This window comes from Pseudophryne corroboree, chromosome 6 (assembly GCF_028390025.1).
Source record: "Pseudophryne corroboree isolate aPseCor3 chromosome 6, aPseCor3.hap2, whole genome shotgun sequence".
Taxonomy (NCBI): domain Eukaryota; kingdom Metazoa; phylum Chordata; class Amphibia; order Anura; family Myobatrachidae; genus Pseudophryne; species Pseudophryne corroboree.
Window position 1 is genome coordinate 393,554,608 of NC_086449.1, and position 15,346 is coordinate 393,569,953.

General features: G+C 39.0%; 1 protein-coding gene across 4 annotated transcripts in view; it reads right to left on the minus strand.

The window, feature by feature from the left end:
• Window positions 1-11,832: 11,832 nt before the first annotated feature.
• SFMBT2 (Scm like with four mbt domains 2) overlaps window positions 11,833-15,346 on the minus strand; it is a 349,877-nt gene continuing 346,363 nt past the window's right edge. For all 4 annotated transcript variants that reach the window (XM_063926815.1, XM_063926812.1, XM_063926813.1 and 1 more), the window contains one exon: window positions 11,833-12,943. In XM_063926815.1, the coding sequence (XP_063782885.1) occupies window positions 12,803-12,943 (141 nt within the window). In that variant the 3' untranslated portion in view covers window positions 11,833-12,802. The remainder of the gene's footprint in view (window positions 12,944-15,346) is intronic.

Genomic DNA, 15,346 nt, shown 5'->3' on the forward strand with positions numbered 1-15,346 from the left:
CCGTATTTCTGAATATTTGGATATGGGATACTCAACCTGTATTACAAGAAGGCAATTGTATCACCAGTCAAAATACAAATTCTTACTATGTTAAAGTGATTCTTGTTCAGAGGCGGATTGGCCATAGGGTTTACAGGGAAGATCCCCGGTGGGCCGACGCACCCGTGGGGCCTGTTTAGTTTGAGGACATGTGGTACTTTTTATAGACATAATGAATAAGATGCAAAATAATTTGCATATATGAAAATGACTTTGCCACTTAGCCTGTGATTGCAGATGATCTAGTGTATGCTCTGTCTGCCTGCTTGGCTGACATATAAGATTGAGTGAATAGTGATTGGGATACAGTTGGTGTAATAAGCAAGAAAATATATATTTCTAAAGAATTATATAGTTTCCTAAATTGTGAAGGTGTATAATAAAATGTGCTCATAATATGTAATTTTATTTCTTTTTAACTTCCCCCTTGATGCTGGACATCCCCACTATCTGGAAAGTCTTGGGGGGAAGGGTGCTGCTGCCATGGCCCATGGCTAGACCTTACACCTCTGGTGCTGCCCATGTGGGGCCACTAGTACAAATTTTTCCAGGACCACTTTTTGTTCCCAATCCGCCCCTGTTCTTGTTTATACCGTATGCGAACAATACAATGTAAACACAAAAACATATGACATTCTACAAGCATCCAAGTACAGGAGTGTGAAAAAGTGCATAGCACACTACTGTACTGTAATACAAAATGAAACAATGAGAGTTTAGTTAATAGCACTTTATTAACATGATGGTTTACAAGTCTTTCAAGTAGAAAGGGTTGTCTTTGTAATACAAATTAAAATAAAACTCTGTAAATAGATTTTACTTATATACAGGAAAAAAACGTATATACATAATGCAATATTACAGAGAAAATATTAACATGCCCTTGCCCCCTCCCAAAAAAAATAATAAAAAAAATTACTTACACAACTTATACAAACTACTGTATTAGGAAAGGCAGCAGACTCTGATAATAGACTGCTGCTATGATCTTCTTACACTGGTTTATAACACAGATGTGATTATACCATTTTTAAACACCTGCAAATGCTATCCCTATAAATGGTGCTCATCAGTGGCATTACTTCTGTATGCTTCTTGAACATATGTATAAAATAAAGGAAAGCATATGCAGTCCTATAAATCTTTGTAGATTTGATGTTTTTTTGGAAACTTGCAGAATATATAGTTACATTTAGTAATGAAACAAAATATAGCCCTTCATAAAGGATATGGGGGGGGGGCTGTAAAAGGTGGTGGTGGTGGTGGGGATTATGTATTCTAATTTAAAAAAAGATCTGCAGCTCCATTTCCAAGTGTCAAAGCAGTACAGTGTAAGGTACGGCGCACCATCGGTGGTTATTCCTTATTCCTCTTTAATAAGATGGGTTACAAGGCAAATAATGATATCCTATGAAGTAATATCAAAGCACAGATACCTTTTTAATGCTGTTTTCTTCTTCTGATTTTAAATATTTAGTTTATGGGATTGGATATTCAATGCATAAAGTTCATTTGTAATCCATCGTAACATTTGGTTTACATGCAATTTCAGTAAAAGAACATTTTTAAACAGGGTGAAAAAGTATATAAAACGCATAGAAAAAAGCTTTTTTTTTACCAACTGTATAATATATGAATTTGAAAAACTATTAATTTTCACATGCAGCCATGTACACATACATTTAGTCATGGTATCTCTCCAGTGATCAGACTGATCCTTTCAAATTCTCTATGCCTAGGATTTTCTATAAAGCCTTATCTGATTCCCCTGCACACAAACTTATAACAATATAAGCCAACATCAGATATAGCAGTTCTGATCACCTAGTGCATTTTATACTTCTGAGATGATCATTTTATTACATTCACTTATATTATGTGAAAACTGAAATAATATGTAATGTAACCAAATTCCTAAACTCCTCAGATTCTTGATTGTCTACATGTCCAAAACATAGCGCCAGTAACATAAGCATTATATGAAGTATATATGTATATATTGCCATTTCGCTGGTGGAACCCTTGTGAATGTGGAATATGATTATACCTAATATGACAGTGAGTCGCAAAGTACAAAGGAAGAAGATGGGATCTCTGTACACAATAATATTTGTCAAACTTGCTGGTATTGAAATCCAAAAACAAAACATACTGATGAATAAGGATTGGAACAAAACTAAGGGGGATATGCACTAAGCAGTGATAAAACTGGAGAAGTGAGCCAGTGGAGAAGTTGCTCATGGCAACCAATCAGCTGCTCTGTATACTTTTATAGTATGCAAATTATAAATGTTACGTCAGTGCTGATTGGTTGCCATGGGCAACTTCTCCACTGACTCACTTCTCCACTTTTATCACTGCTTAGTAAATCTCCCCCTAAATGTGTTGAAAAGTTGAACATTTGTCTAGTTACATCCTAAAGTGGGTTTATTTTTAATAATATATGGAATATATTCTGGGAGATAAATCACTCTGAAATCTGTCTAATTCTGTCCAGAAATGTTAATTATTAACTTTTGTTTGTAATAAAATATAGTTTAGATGATGAAAGCTAATGATCATTAAACTAGATTGTTTACACCAACACTTGTATCAGGCTTACCAAACATTCTGCGACAGGCATGCTGTATCGCTGCATTTGTTAGTGCATCCCAACAAGCAGCACAGCCATGTAGAATAAATATTTCCAGTTTGAAATGAATAAATTCTTATCAAGCCACAAGAATTTCCCCCCACCATAAAAAAGACTGAAACAAACAAAAAAACTTGTATAAACTGCACAACTAAAATTAGATATATTCTTTTTAATCTTTTAAAAATGTCTTGCTATTTATTTTTAGGATTATTAACTTGTTCTTCCTACTGTATATTTTAAGCAGGTGAATCAGTAATACATGACTTACATTAATTGTATATCCTACATTAAAAATAGTAGATATGAGATGTACAGTAGCAAAGGAATAAGTGTACAGGTTACCTGTCACCACCAATTAGCGATATCTCAATCAATAGCATATTAGAGCTCAAGTGCTGACATGTTAGTATTAGTTCCAGAAATGATGAAAATTTTCGTGATTGACATTTTTATAACTATATTCTCCATATGATTCTTTGATAGCCTTTCCCTAGTGCCTATGGCATTCTGAGCAAAGGAAAGAAAATCAGACCACATCAGATGGGTAGTTTATATTAAAATAAATCTACCGCCAGTGCAGCTTTGGAAAATAAAAAAAATATTTTTTTTTGAAATACGCCTTTTTGATATTTTAAAGAATCCATTGTGATTTATGTTGGAGATAATTAGTGCATTTCAAACTCTTTATGTGTCAGCTTTTTTCCAACTATGTCTAGATTGTCCCTATAATTAACAACCCTATCAATCATGTCGTATGTGCATCGAACATTCACAGTCTTTCCCTGTTCAGCTGAAAGGCACTGTGCCATATGTAATAATTAAGTGCTAATTTTACCTGCGTCATGTGTGATATGAAGAGTAATAAAAGCTGCTATGTAATATATCAAACAATATTAGCAGAGTATATAAACTTTCTAATTTATACCTATGCAGCGTCAAAAAGGTCACACAACTCTTAAAGTGCTTCTGGCATATTAAGATCACAATAAATGAATATTCCTGACATCAGTTTGCAAACAGAAACTCAAAATGGAAAATCTGAATGTCATTAACCTTTGTTACCCTTTTCAAGCTAATCAAACAATATTGGGCTGTTTATCAAACTACATGCAAATGTCAAAGTAGATATTCATAAAAAAACACTAGTAGAATAGATTTACACTACAGTATCTGTGTTAAATTAAACATGTAATATATGTATAAGGTTTTATACACATGGGTGACAATAAGGCGCCAATAAGGCGGTTACTACGCTGCAATTGCTCACAAAATTAGGGCTCAATTAGCACCCTCACCATACGATGGACTCCCGTAGTGAACACAATGCAGTCTATCAACGTGAGGATTAACAGTATTAATTAATACGAACTGAATATAGTAAGGAACTGCCTGCTTAAGAGTACATTTGATACAATAGTCTTATGGACAGTATACGGTTATCCATAAAGGGTGTAGCATGTCTAGTCAGACGTGCACATATTCTATACAAAAAATAATAATTCTTAATTAAATTCGTATGGAAAATTGTGTCTGGTAGATCCAAATTTACCAACATATAAAGAAGTAAAACTACACTGCTCTTGTCTATGTGTTGAATGTTAATTTTTGAACTGTATCTATTAACAAAAAATAAATAAAACCATCTTATATTTTAGGCACAATTTGCCAGGAATCTTTGCAAAAAAAAAAAAAAAACAACAACTAATCAATAACAAATTTTCTTGTTTTAAAAATGATTTGATCACACTATGCAATGGTAAAAAACAAACAATCTGCCAAATTTAAAGACAAAATTTGTATTTGTGTTTCCATAATTATACTGTACCCTATTTATCCGCCTTTTTGAAAAAAGTGTAAGGCTTATCATTGAAATTATATGGTTATTTTGTTGCTTACTATGGTATTCCTATGCAATGCTCACACTCCAAATAGAAAATAAACAAATTTGCTAGGGCGTCATCATCAGTTAAAGTGTCCATACACAAACAGTATGTTACTCTATCTGCATATTATGTCTTGGGCTGTAGAATCACTTAATACAATCAAGTTATTAGATTGTTACTGCACAGTGCCATTATATTTGGCCTCAGATCATGGGACTGATAAGTAACCAACCAGTTCGTGTTGAATTATCAGTCATTTCAATATATATATTTAGAAAATGACTGCAGAACGCTGTTACTAGATGGTGTATAGATAATTGTATATATATATATATATATAAATATTAGGTATAAATGTGGGTTAATTATCTCTGAAGCAAATAAGTTTTAGCAATTAATATATTAAAAGTATAATAACATAAAATATCTAATAGGTAAAAATAAACAACAGCATAGAAGGCAACTACCCTGACGGAGTCCTAATGTGGGCATACAGTAAGTGTCATTATGTATTTCTGATAAGGTTCACCAAGATTAAATAGATGCCCAATTGGTAAAAGCAATATAAAACAGGTATGAGGACAAAGAGGGTAAGTGCAACAAAAAGGAAGTTGGATGATGTTACCAGATATAGACACCCATAGGCTACATGTCTTACATTGAAAATCGGCTCCTGTATGGTGGAATAAAAATGTCTTCATCATACCTCCGATAAATCTATGTGTTTTCCACAGGGACACACGTTAGTTGTTTGAGCAGTTACCATACCAAGACACTCTGATGCTCCCCTTTAAAGGCCTCCTTTCCAGACCAGTTATGTTGGAATTACTATTCAGGACCATTAGCCCAGGCCATACAAGAGCTGATTGTCAGCAGGGGACCTCTTTGTCTATTATTCAATGTTCCGGGAGAATGAGACATGTTGTAGCTTAGATCTGAAATCATTGATATTTTATTGGACATCTGCAATCTACTCTCTCTCTTGTAGGGTAAATGCACAACATTATTCATACAGTATGAGTAATTATTTTGTTTTACATCCAAAGGGGTATATTGAATTGGTGTCAAATTTTTGTCGGAAAACGGGGCTTCTTCGATAAAAAAACCTGTCGAATTGCATTCAACAATTCAATATTTGGCAATCTGCATTTTTAAAATATATATCATATTTTTTTACACTGACTACAATAATGGAGCCTTTTTCTGACCAGATTGTGATGTTCATGAAGTCGAATCCCAGCCGCCCACAATCCGACCATTGGTCCCTTTCCGACTGGAGGCGTGACGAATCCTTTTCAAATTGAATATGTCGAATTCAGTGCCCGGGAAGGAAGGCTTCGACAGTCAAATGCTTCAAAACGGAAAACTGACGAATCCACTGCGTGATTCGACACCAATTGAATATACCCCAAAATGGGAATTGTGCAGTTGTTCCTGTTGTTATTCTATGCATTCGTGAATCATTAAATGTGATTTTTACACAGTATGTGGATCAGAAAACATACAGCCCTGTATACTGCACAGAGCTCATCTAGCACCGTGGGATCTACAAGCAGACACTTTCACTGGATGGTAAGACACCTACTTTAAAAGGTACAGCCTGGAAGTGACAAACTAACATAATTTATTACTATGTGTCCTGACACTGTGTTTTGGACAGTTTTTATTATATAATATATATATATATATATATATATATATATATAATTTATTTAGCCTCTGTATAGAAGGCAATATGGTAATTCCTACTTACAATAAAGCATGCAAAAGCAGTGAGGAATGGCGTACTTTGTACAGAACTGTGTATACAAATGTTTGTAAGACATTATGTACAAAGAAAAGCTCTTCCTGTAATGTGTATATCTTTACTAGGTCTATGCTCTATGACGGGTGTGGTATGGTATGCCGGCACCCGGGCTCCCGGCGACCAGCATACCGGCGCTGGAAGCCCGGCCGCCGGCATACTGACAGCGTGGCGAGCGCAAATGAGCCCCTTGCGGGCTATTTATTTTCCCTCCAGGTGGGTCGTGGACCCCCACGAGGGAGATGAACTGTCGGTATGCCGGCTGTCGGGATTCCGGCGCCGGGATCCCGACAGTTGGCAACCTGAAGACCACCCCTCTATGACATGTAACAGTGTTGCTATTTGTCTCATTGTTACACAGCTTTATTTTTTTAATTTGTTTCAGAGTTACAAAACAAATTGTAATCCACGGTCGCTGGCCATCATCCCTATGCCCACACCCTCACTGTGTATGACCCCTATTTGTCTCTGTCTTGGCCCTCCGTACTCCTGCCTTCTTATCTGGCCCCACTTCTTCCACCTGTGCATCTAGTATCTTGTCTCCTGCTTGTTCTTTACAAAACTTGTTACATACCTTTCCCATTAGTGGCAATTATGTACAGTATTTTCCATCTTGAATGTCCAGTACTTTGCCCGTTGAACCCATCCATCTTTATAATATACTTTACTTCCACACTGTATGATATGGCAGATTTTTGTGACAACAAGAATACTAAACTTCTGAGAATGCTCTACTTCTGGAAGGATTTTGATTACTTAATTGGAGTTTAAATACCAACATGAGGTAGTAGAACAATACATGTTCACAACCAAATAACATTTATGTGTTTTTATTTTTTGTCATTTTCTATACTCTGATACTATACACTGGGGAGCTTTAAGATCTGGAAGTGGGCACAGGAAAATATCACATTAGTAGGACCTCAATCTAGGTTGCAAAACTTGTACCTATATACTGATGGAGGATGTAGGTCTCAGCTTAATATTATTATTCTTTCTTTTTTTTTTAACTAGAACTTAATAACTTTTTTTAACAATAGTTTAAAGGATGAAGAGACTTTCTCCTTTAGGAAAGCAGTGTCTTGTCTACTTGGGACACCCGTGGAAAATTCTTTAATCCAGACCCCGTCACTAAAAAGTGTAATGGAAAACTCCTGTCCCAGTTGGTCCATATAATTGCCCATTTTTCTTCCTTCACACAATGGCCCTGACTAAACAAGAAATAAAAGCAGCAAGAAGCAATCTTAAGATAGCTACTCACATTGAAATAAGTATAACTAAGGCAGTTGATTTAGAAATATAACATCAGCCCATATACTGTAGGCCACCAATCGGGGGCCTACAGTATATGGGCTGACCAATGTCTCCAGAACTTATATATTGATCACTGTGGTCAGCCGGCTAGTTCTAATGGGAATGGGTAAAATGTAGACAGAATTCAATCACGGCTGAACGTCATTGGTGGTTTTTGTATCTCAACACTCAGGAGGGAATTCAATTAGCCGTGATAACCTGTTTTTGCTGTAAAAACTGAGATTTTATCATAACCCACAATAAGCCCCTATTCAGTTGTCTGCAATAAAATGCTATCAATAATTCTCTATAGGATTTACAGCAACTTTCACTTCACCACCTCTGAGCAGGTGATAAGCTTGTGGAAAATCCCTATCTTAAGGCAAAAATGTTGGGATTTGGTTCAGAACCCCTGGGACACCCTTATTCAGCACTGGAACTACGTGTGTGCCAGGTGTGCCTGGCACACAGCGCAGCTGTCCTGAGGGCGCAACAGCCAACGGCTTGTAATGAGTCAAATTGACTCATTACAAGTCGCCTCTGCAGTGTGCGCCGCGCCGGAGAAAAGCCGGAGACAGGGGAGGAGAGCAGCAGCGCCGGAGGCAGTGGAGAAGGAGGAGGGAGGGGGACTGGAGCCGCAGCAGCGCTATGTAATTGGTAGTGGCGCCGCTGCATCAGTCCCCTCTCCTTCCGCATTGGCTGCCCAGCGCTGCTGTGAATGCTGGGATGCGCTTCCCTCATCCAAGCATTCACAGCGGTGGCGGGCAGCCAATGCGGAAGGAGAGGGGACTGCTGCAGTGGCGCCTCTACCAATTACATAGCACTGCTGCTGCTCCAGTCCCCCTCCCTCCTCCTCCCCTGCCGGGATCTGATCAAGTGCCAGCACCGAGGAGCCTGACTGCCAGCAGGGAGAGATGGTAAGTATCTATCTCTCTCTCTCTCTCTCTATTCTGTCAGCCGCAATGTGTAAAAAGGGGGATGCTGTCTGCCGTAATGTGTAAAAAGGGGGACGCTGTCTGCCGTAATGTGTAAAAAGGGGGCGCTGTCTGCCGTAATGTGTAAAAAGGGACGTGGTCTGCCGTAATGTGTAAAAAGGGGGACGCTGTCTGCCGTAATGTGTAAAAAGGGGGACACTGTCTGCCATAATGTGTAAAAAGGGGACGCTGTATGCCGTAATGTGTAAAAAGGGGGACGCTGTCTGCCGTAATGTGTAAAAATGGGGACGCTGTCTGCAGTAATGTGTAAAAAGGGGGATGCTGTCTGGCGTAATGTGTAAAAAGGGGGACGCTGTCTGCCATAATGTGTAAAATGGGGGACGCTGTCTGCCAGAATGTGTAAAAAGGGGGCGCTGTCTGCCGTAATGTGTAAAAAGGGGATGCTGTCTGCCGTAATGTGTAAAAAGCGGGATGCTGTCTGCCGTAATGTGTAAAAGGGGGACGCTGTCTGCTGTAATGTGTAAAAAGGCGGACGCTGTCTGCCGTAATGTGTAAAAGGGTGACGCTGTCTGCCGTAATGTGTAAAAAGGGCTCTACCTGGTGTAGTGGCGCTACTGTGCAGTGTAATTTGAATAATGGAGAATACTGTGCACTGTAGTATGAATATATATTTTTGCGCACCTACGGCGTGCACTGCCACTATCTTGCATGGGGGGGCATCAATGCCGTTTCTTGCACACAGCGCTAAAATGCCTAGTTACGGCACTGCCCTTATTAATTATTAATTAGGCACTTCGAAGTGTTTCATTATTTACAATTGACCAAAAATGTCATGTCACTTTTGGGGTCATAAAATACAAAGTGATGGAAACTGGGGTACAAGATATGGGACAGGTATATTGGGGAGCTTTATGAGTGGGGCTAGAGTTTTAGGCTTTCAGGTGGGAGTCATTGTTTTTTTTTTGTTTATTTAAAGTTTATTTAAAGTGGCTTAAAATGACCCAATTACAGGGTGTCCGATAATGATGGGACACATTTTAAATGCATTTTAAATGCAAGTATCTAGGACTGGAACAAGCACATTTATTATGGACTATGTGTAATACATAACCAAGGTACAGGGGTTCATAGCAATGTTCAAGATTTGAATATCACATCCCTGGTCATAAGAACAAGTTTGGCATGACAATTCAACACAAATTATCAAAAAGTGACACATATGTCCATGTGTCACCGCCGGGCTACAGTGACATGTGGTGGGGTGAGGCAGGTGAGGCAGAGCCTTTCCTGTCATACTAATGTTTGTACCAGAGTTTTGACTGTATAAAGTATATGAAAAATACAAATAATTTGTTAGAAATATCTTCTTTGCATTATTCTAATCGTATTTATAGCCAAAACTCTGGAGTAAAAGTCTATGGCAGGTGAGGAAGTGCCTCACCTGTTATCTTTTCCGCACATCTCTGATCAAAACTCACCAAATTTCCAGGAGTTTATACTGCTGCACCTGTGTATAATGCCCAGATGTACACTTTGGCTTATATATTGAATGTAGATGTGGCTCTGGTACTTGCCAGTGCCTCCTGAGCCATTAACCTCACCGCACATCCTTCTATCAACGACTAGACTAGTAGGCAAGAGCTTCTCAGCTGGGTCAGAGTATACTCAGTCTCATGTGCGCATATGTCTACGGCCAGACTAGTCAGCATGTGTGTGAGGGCTTGTCTGCTCGGCTGTAACATTAAGGATCAATGTCTTGGAAAGAAGACAAACATTAACTCCCAAAGTCAGACTTTGAAATGCAATACCTTTAAAAGATGGGCAAGTGCCCATGTTCTTGAAAATTAAAAATGTGTCCCATAATTATGCAACACCCTGTATATGCTTATACCCAATTTAATTTGAGCAATTATTTTACTGAAAACACTTGCCTTATATAATTTTTCCACTTTTTTAGCCATTTGACCCAAATTAAAGTACCCCAAATCTTTATATTATGACCACTAATAGACTTCTATACTGTTTTTACTATCTTAGTTTGTTTTTTGGGGGGTACAGGCAGATTTCCCATTTTCTCCTGCACATTTCTCTGATCTTGATGGCAAGAATTATCGCACGTATCCTGCATCGTGAATTTGCAATAAGCTGCTTTTCGTAGTCATTTTTTGGTGATGTCTGTGAAAAAAGTCAGAAGCAGTAAATGACTGCATTATCATGGCTAACTGAATTCTCCCCATAGTGTTTTCAAGCTAAACAAGCCAACAAAAATGCCTTACATGTGGTCAGATCACTGCAGTTGTTTTCAGATTTTCACATCACTATTATCTGCTGAAAAATGTTGCTTCAACTGGTTTACAAGTATTTAAGGCACAGTTCAAGAAACATTTCTGAGTTCACTTAGCAGGGCTGACAGCTAAAATTTTTATCCAGGTTCTAACTATGACAAGTAGAATATGTGTATTTTATACTTTAAGATCTTCAGGAATCACAAGGGAACAGCAATTAACACCAAACAGAAATCACTCTGGAATAAGGTATAGCTCAACTATAGTACAATTTCCACTATGTAATCTATATCACACCTGTAAGGATTGCGTCTCCGGTCATCCCCCCTTTACACCAGGTTTCATAAATGTTGCCATCTCAGAATACCATATCTTTTCTATCATTTTATATTTGCAATCCACAGCACATTACGTACAAAGTGTCATGTAAAAGTGAAGAAAACATACAGTATGTGCAATGGTTCCGGTATGACTGGTCGACCATGTTATGGTCGACAGTCATTAGGTCGACCACTATTGGTCGACATTGACATGGTCGACATGGACACATGGTCGACACATGAAAATGGTCGATACATGAAAGGTCGACACATGAAAAGGTCGACATGAGTTTTTTTAACTTTTTTTGTGTCGTTTTTTGCGTAAAGTGACTGGGAACCCCAATTAGTGCACCGCGTCCCCTGGGCATGGTGCCTTCGCTCCGCTACCGCTTCGCTCGACACACTTTACCGTTCCAATCGTAGTCCATGTGGATCGTAAAGTATGGAAAAGTTCCCCAAAAGAAAAAGAAAAGTTAAAAAACTCATGTCGACCTTTTCATGTGTCGATTTTTCATGTGTCGACCATTTTCATGTGTCGACCATGTGTCCATGTCGACCATGTCAATGTCGACCAATAGTGGTCGACCTAATGACTGTCGACCATAACATGGTCGACCATGTGAACGGATACCATGTGCAATGAGGTTACACCTCCATCTATACACCGTGGTTTTGATGTAAAGTGTGCACTGGGCAATGGGGTCTATTCATGAAGTAGTGATAAGAGTGGAGAAACAGACCAGTGGAGAGGTTGCCGATAGCAACCAATCAGCATATCCCTTACATTGTATAGTATGTACTAGATAAAGACATCCTTCAAAGCTGATTGGTTGCTATGGGCAACTTCTCCATTTGTTTTTTTCTCCACTTTTTTTCACTGCTTCATGAATAGACCCCTAAATATCTTAATGAGACACTGGAGTTAAAACAACCAAATTGCATGGATGGAATAAATGTTTGTCCTTTAAGTAGTTTATTTTCTAACACATTTCTTTTTGTCACAATTGACTCTAGCAACAGTGCAGTAGCAATGTAACCACTTGGTGCCTTGGCCTCATCATTGTGCCTCATGTTACTGCATCCTTCAATCAGTCAGATAGCTATGTGCAGTGTGCACACATCCTACCTGACTTTACAGCTCAGTGACACTTTAACTACCAGTCAGGCTTCCTGCAATGTATTACTCTGCAATGAAATGTACACAGCGAAAGGCTTTATTTTCTAGTGATCGGTATTAAAATGACATGTAGTGACAACAGAGAGTGTTCTACTATATCAAAGCTTTCATTTAAGCTACAGATCACTGTAAAAACGAATACAAGCTTTCAATATGAAAGATTTTGCTAAAAGATCAGACATGTCAAAGTATGCCTTTATATCCAACAAAATCCAATTGTTTGTTAGAAAATCCTATGAGAAATGTTTGTTCTGTTTTGTTTTTTTCATCGCTATGATTGGATGTAGCTGCTTAGAAAAGTGGCTGCAAAATCTACAAATTGGGAAACAGTGATTGTTCTCTATGATAACCAATTTTTTTTTTTTTAAATGTTTTATATTTTTATCTAAACAGTTGATATAGATTAAGTACCACAAAATATAACGGAGGGTTCAGCTGGCATACTGTGCATAGAATGCCACTTTCACCCTTTCTATTTGGTGGCATAACTTGATGGCTGGGCCCAGTTTCAGATCCATGCATTCTTGAACTGTGGGAAGAGTCAACAATAACAGAGCTTGTCCGTCAATGTCCTGAAAATGAAGATAAATAAAAAAAAATGAATGTTTCACTTTGTGTTGAAATGGCCTCAATGTTTCCATATAAAACTCTGCATTTACCACAGCACAGATGTCAGGAGTGTTAGTACATTATGTACAGAAGCAATACTAGACTCCAAGTCAGCAACCACACCCCCAAAATCAGAGGCCAAAGGACTACAGCACATTTGTTGTATCTAGCAGAGAACTGAAGAGTGTGGGACACTGTAATGAGGTCACACCATGTTATACAGTAAAACACATAACAGTATGTACAGTAGCTTTATGCAGCTGAATGGGTAGAACACACTGAAATCAAACAGAGCTGATTTGCCACATAAGAATTGCAACAACAGAACTGAGTAAGAGTTGAACACAATGTTGATGCAGTGTATCAATTTTGTCACTGTGTATGCGGTAAATCCACCTTGTGCACGCGAAGGGATTGATTAGTAATAGTGCACACAGAGGATTTATTTGCAAAGTGAGTGGCAAGAAAAACGCAGGTGTGTCATGACCATTTTCTGGGTATTCCCTAGTCAGCCACTGCGAATTTGTTTGCAGCTGTAGTGGTAGTTGCTATTTTAGGGGTGGGCTAGCAGAGCAGCTGCCATGCCAGGGGCACTCTGGCCTGAGACAATTAATCATGCATGTTACACCAGCCTCTACCTGGTGTAACATGTATAAGGGGCTCTGCTCTACTATTGTGTAATGTGTATAAAAGGGGCAATGTGTATAAGGGGCTCTACGTTGCATAATGTGTATAAAGGGCTCTGTCTGACATAACGTGTATAAGGGGCTTTGCTTGGTGTAACATGTATAAATGGCACTGCCTGGTGTAATGTGTATACGGGGCTCTGCCTGGCGTAATGTGTATGAGGGACTCTGCCTGGTGTAATGTGTATAAAAGGGGCTCTGCCTGGTGCAACATGTGTAAAGAGCTCTACCTGGCATATTGTATATAAATGGGGTTCTTCCTGGTGTACCATGTATAAGGGGCTCTACCTGGCATAATGTGTATAAGGGGCTATGCTCTACTTTGGTGTAATGTTTGTAAGGGGCTGCAACATGGTATAATGTGTATAAGGGGTACTACTGTGTGGTGTAATGCGACTGATGGATACTACTGTGCAGTATAATGTGAATTGTGTGGCTGTTCCCCTTCCCCATGAAGCCACACCCCTATTTTTTTCCTGCACACCTACGACACGCACTATCCCGGTTTTGAATTGGGATGGGGGGGCACCAAAGGAAACTTTAGCCTTGAGCGCTACAAGGTCTAGAACCAGCACTGTGGAGAGGCCCCGGCATCTTAGGAGAGCCGCCCTGAGACAGCATATGGTTGCTCAGAGGTCCAATGGTCCTGGTGTTCACATGTATCCGCCTATGCATGTGAGCAGCGGATATAAAACGCCGGAAGTGGCTGTCTCTGTGTACAAGATAGCAGGTCAGTCATTAGCATATTCTCACAAATTCCATGAGAGCAAAACTGTAGCTGCGCATGCAACTGCGTAACCTCTGAATTAGGCACAATGCCACCTGTTCATCCCATACATAAATAAGTATAATGATAAAATCAGTAGTGCTGTCTTCATTACTTGTGCATACAGAAGTTTCATTGAAGCTTACTAGTGAATATGTATTTTGCAAGCAAAATAAATGGCTTTAAAACTGTAAGTGTATGCAATGTATGTCTGGTGTACACCCGGTGCATGTGCTACTAGTGCCAGCCTGCACCCAACTTGCAATCGTTGTGGCTTTGCATGTGCAATCAATTGCATCTTTCTTAGTGAACACATTTTATGCATATTTAAGGCAAAATGACAGGTGCTATTGGTTGGTACATTTTCTCTATCCACTTTTTCACTTTCCAAGGTTAAGCACATCTCCCTCCTTACTGTTATTTTGGTAGCTTCACCAAAGGCCTGCTAGGGGACTTGTTTCCCATAGTAATAACAATAAACCTATAATTGGCTAATGCCTGGTTTGCAAATCAGAAATGTGGAGGCTGCAGCAAATGATGTGTAGCCTTATTGTATGGAGTGGTGCAACAGTATGATTACAGCACTCTTTCCTACAGCTGGAAAGCATGTGGCGGTTACAAACAGTAGCTACAGAGTTACATAGCAGCTATGCCAGCACTCTCTATACCTTTCTGATGGGGAAACTGTATTTTGCAGAGGTATTGCTTCCAGAATGCAGGAAGTTCCTTATTTCCATATCTAGATTGGCACTGTGTGTTGCTGGACTGGCTTTAAGTGATCAACCACAATGGCTGGGTTCCAAGCGTTCCAAGCATATTTAGAAATGCTGTATTGCAGATCTTTTCACAGGTAAAACGTGAGGCCCACCAAATGAGCAATACATAGAGCAGGCATGTCCAAACTGCGGCCCTCC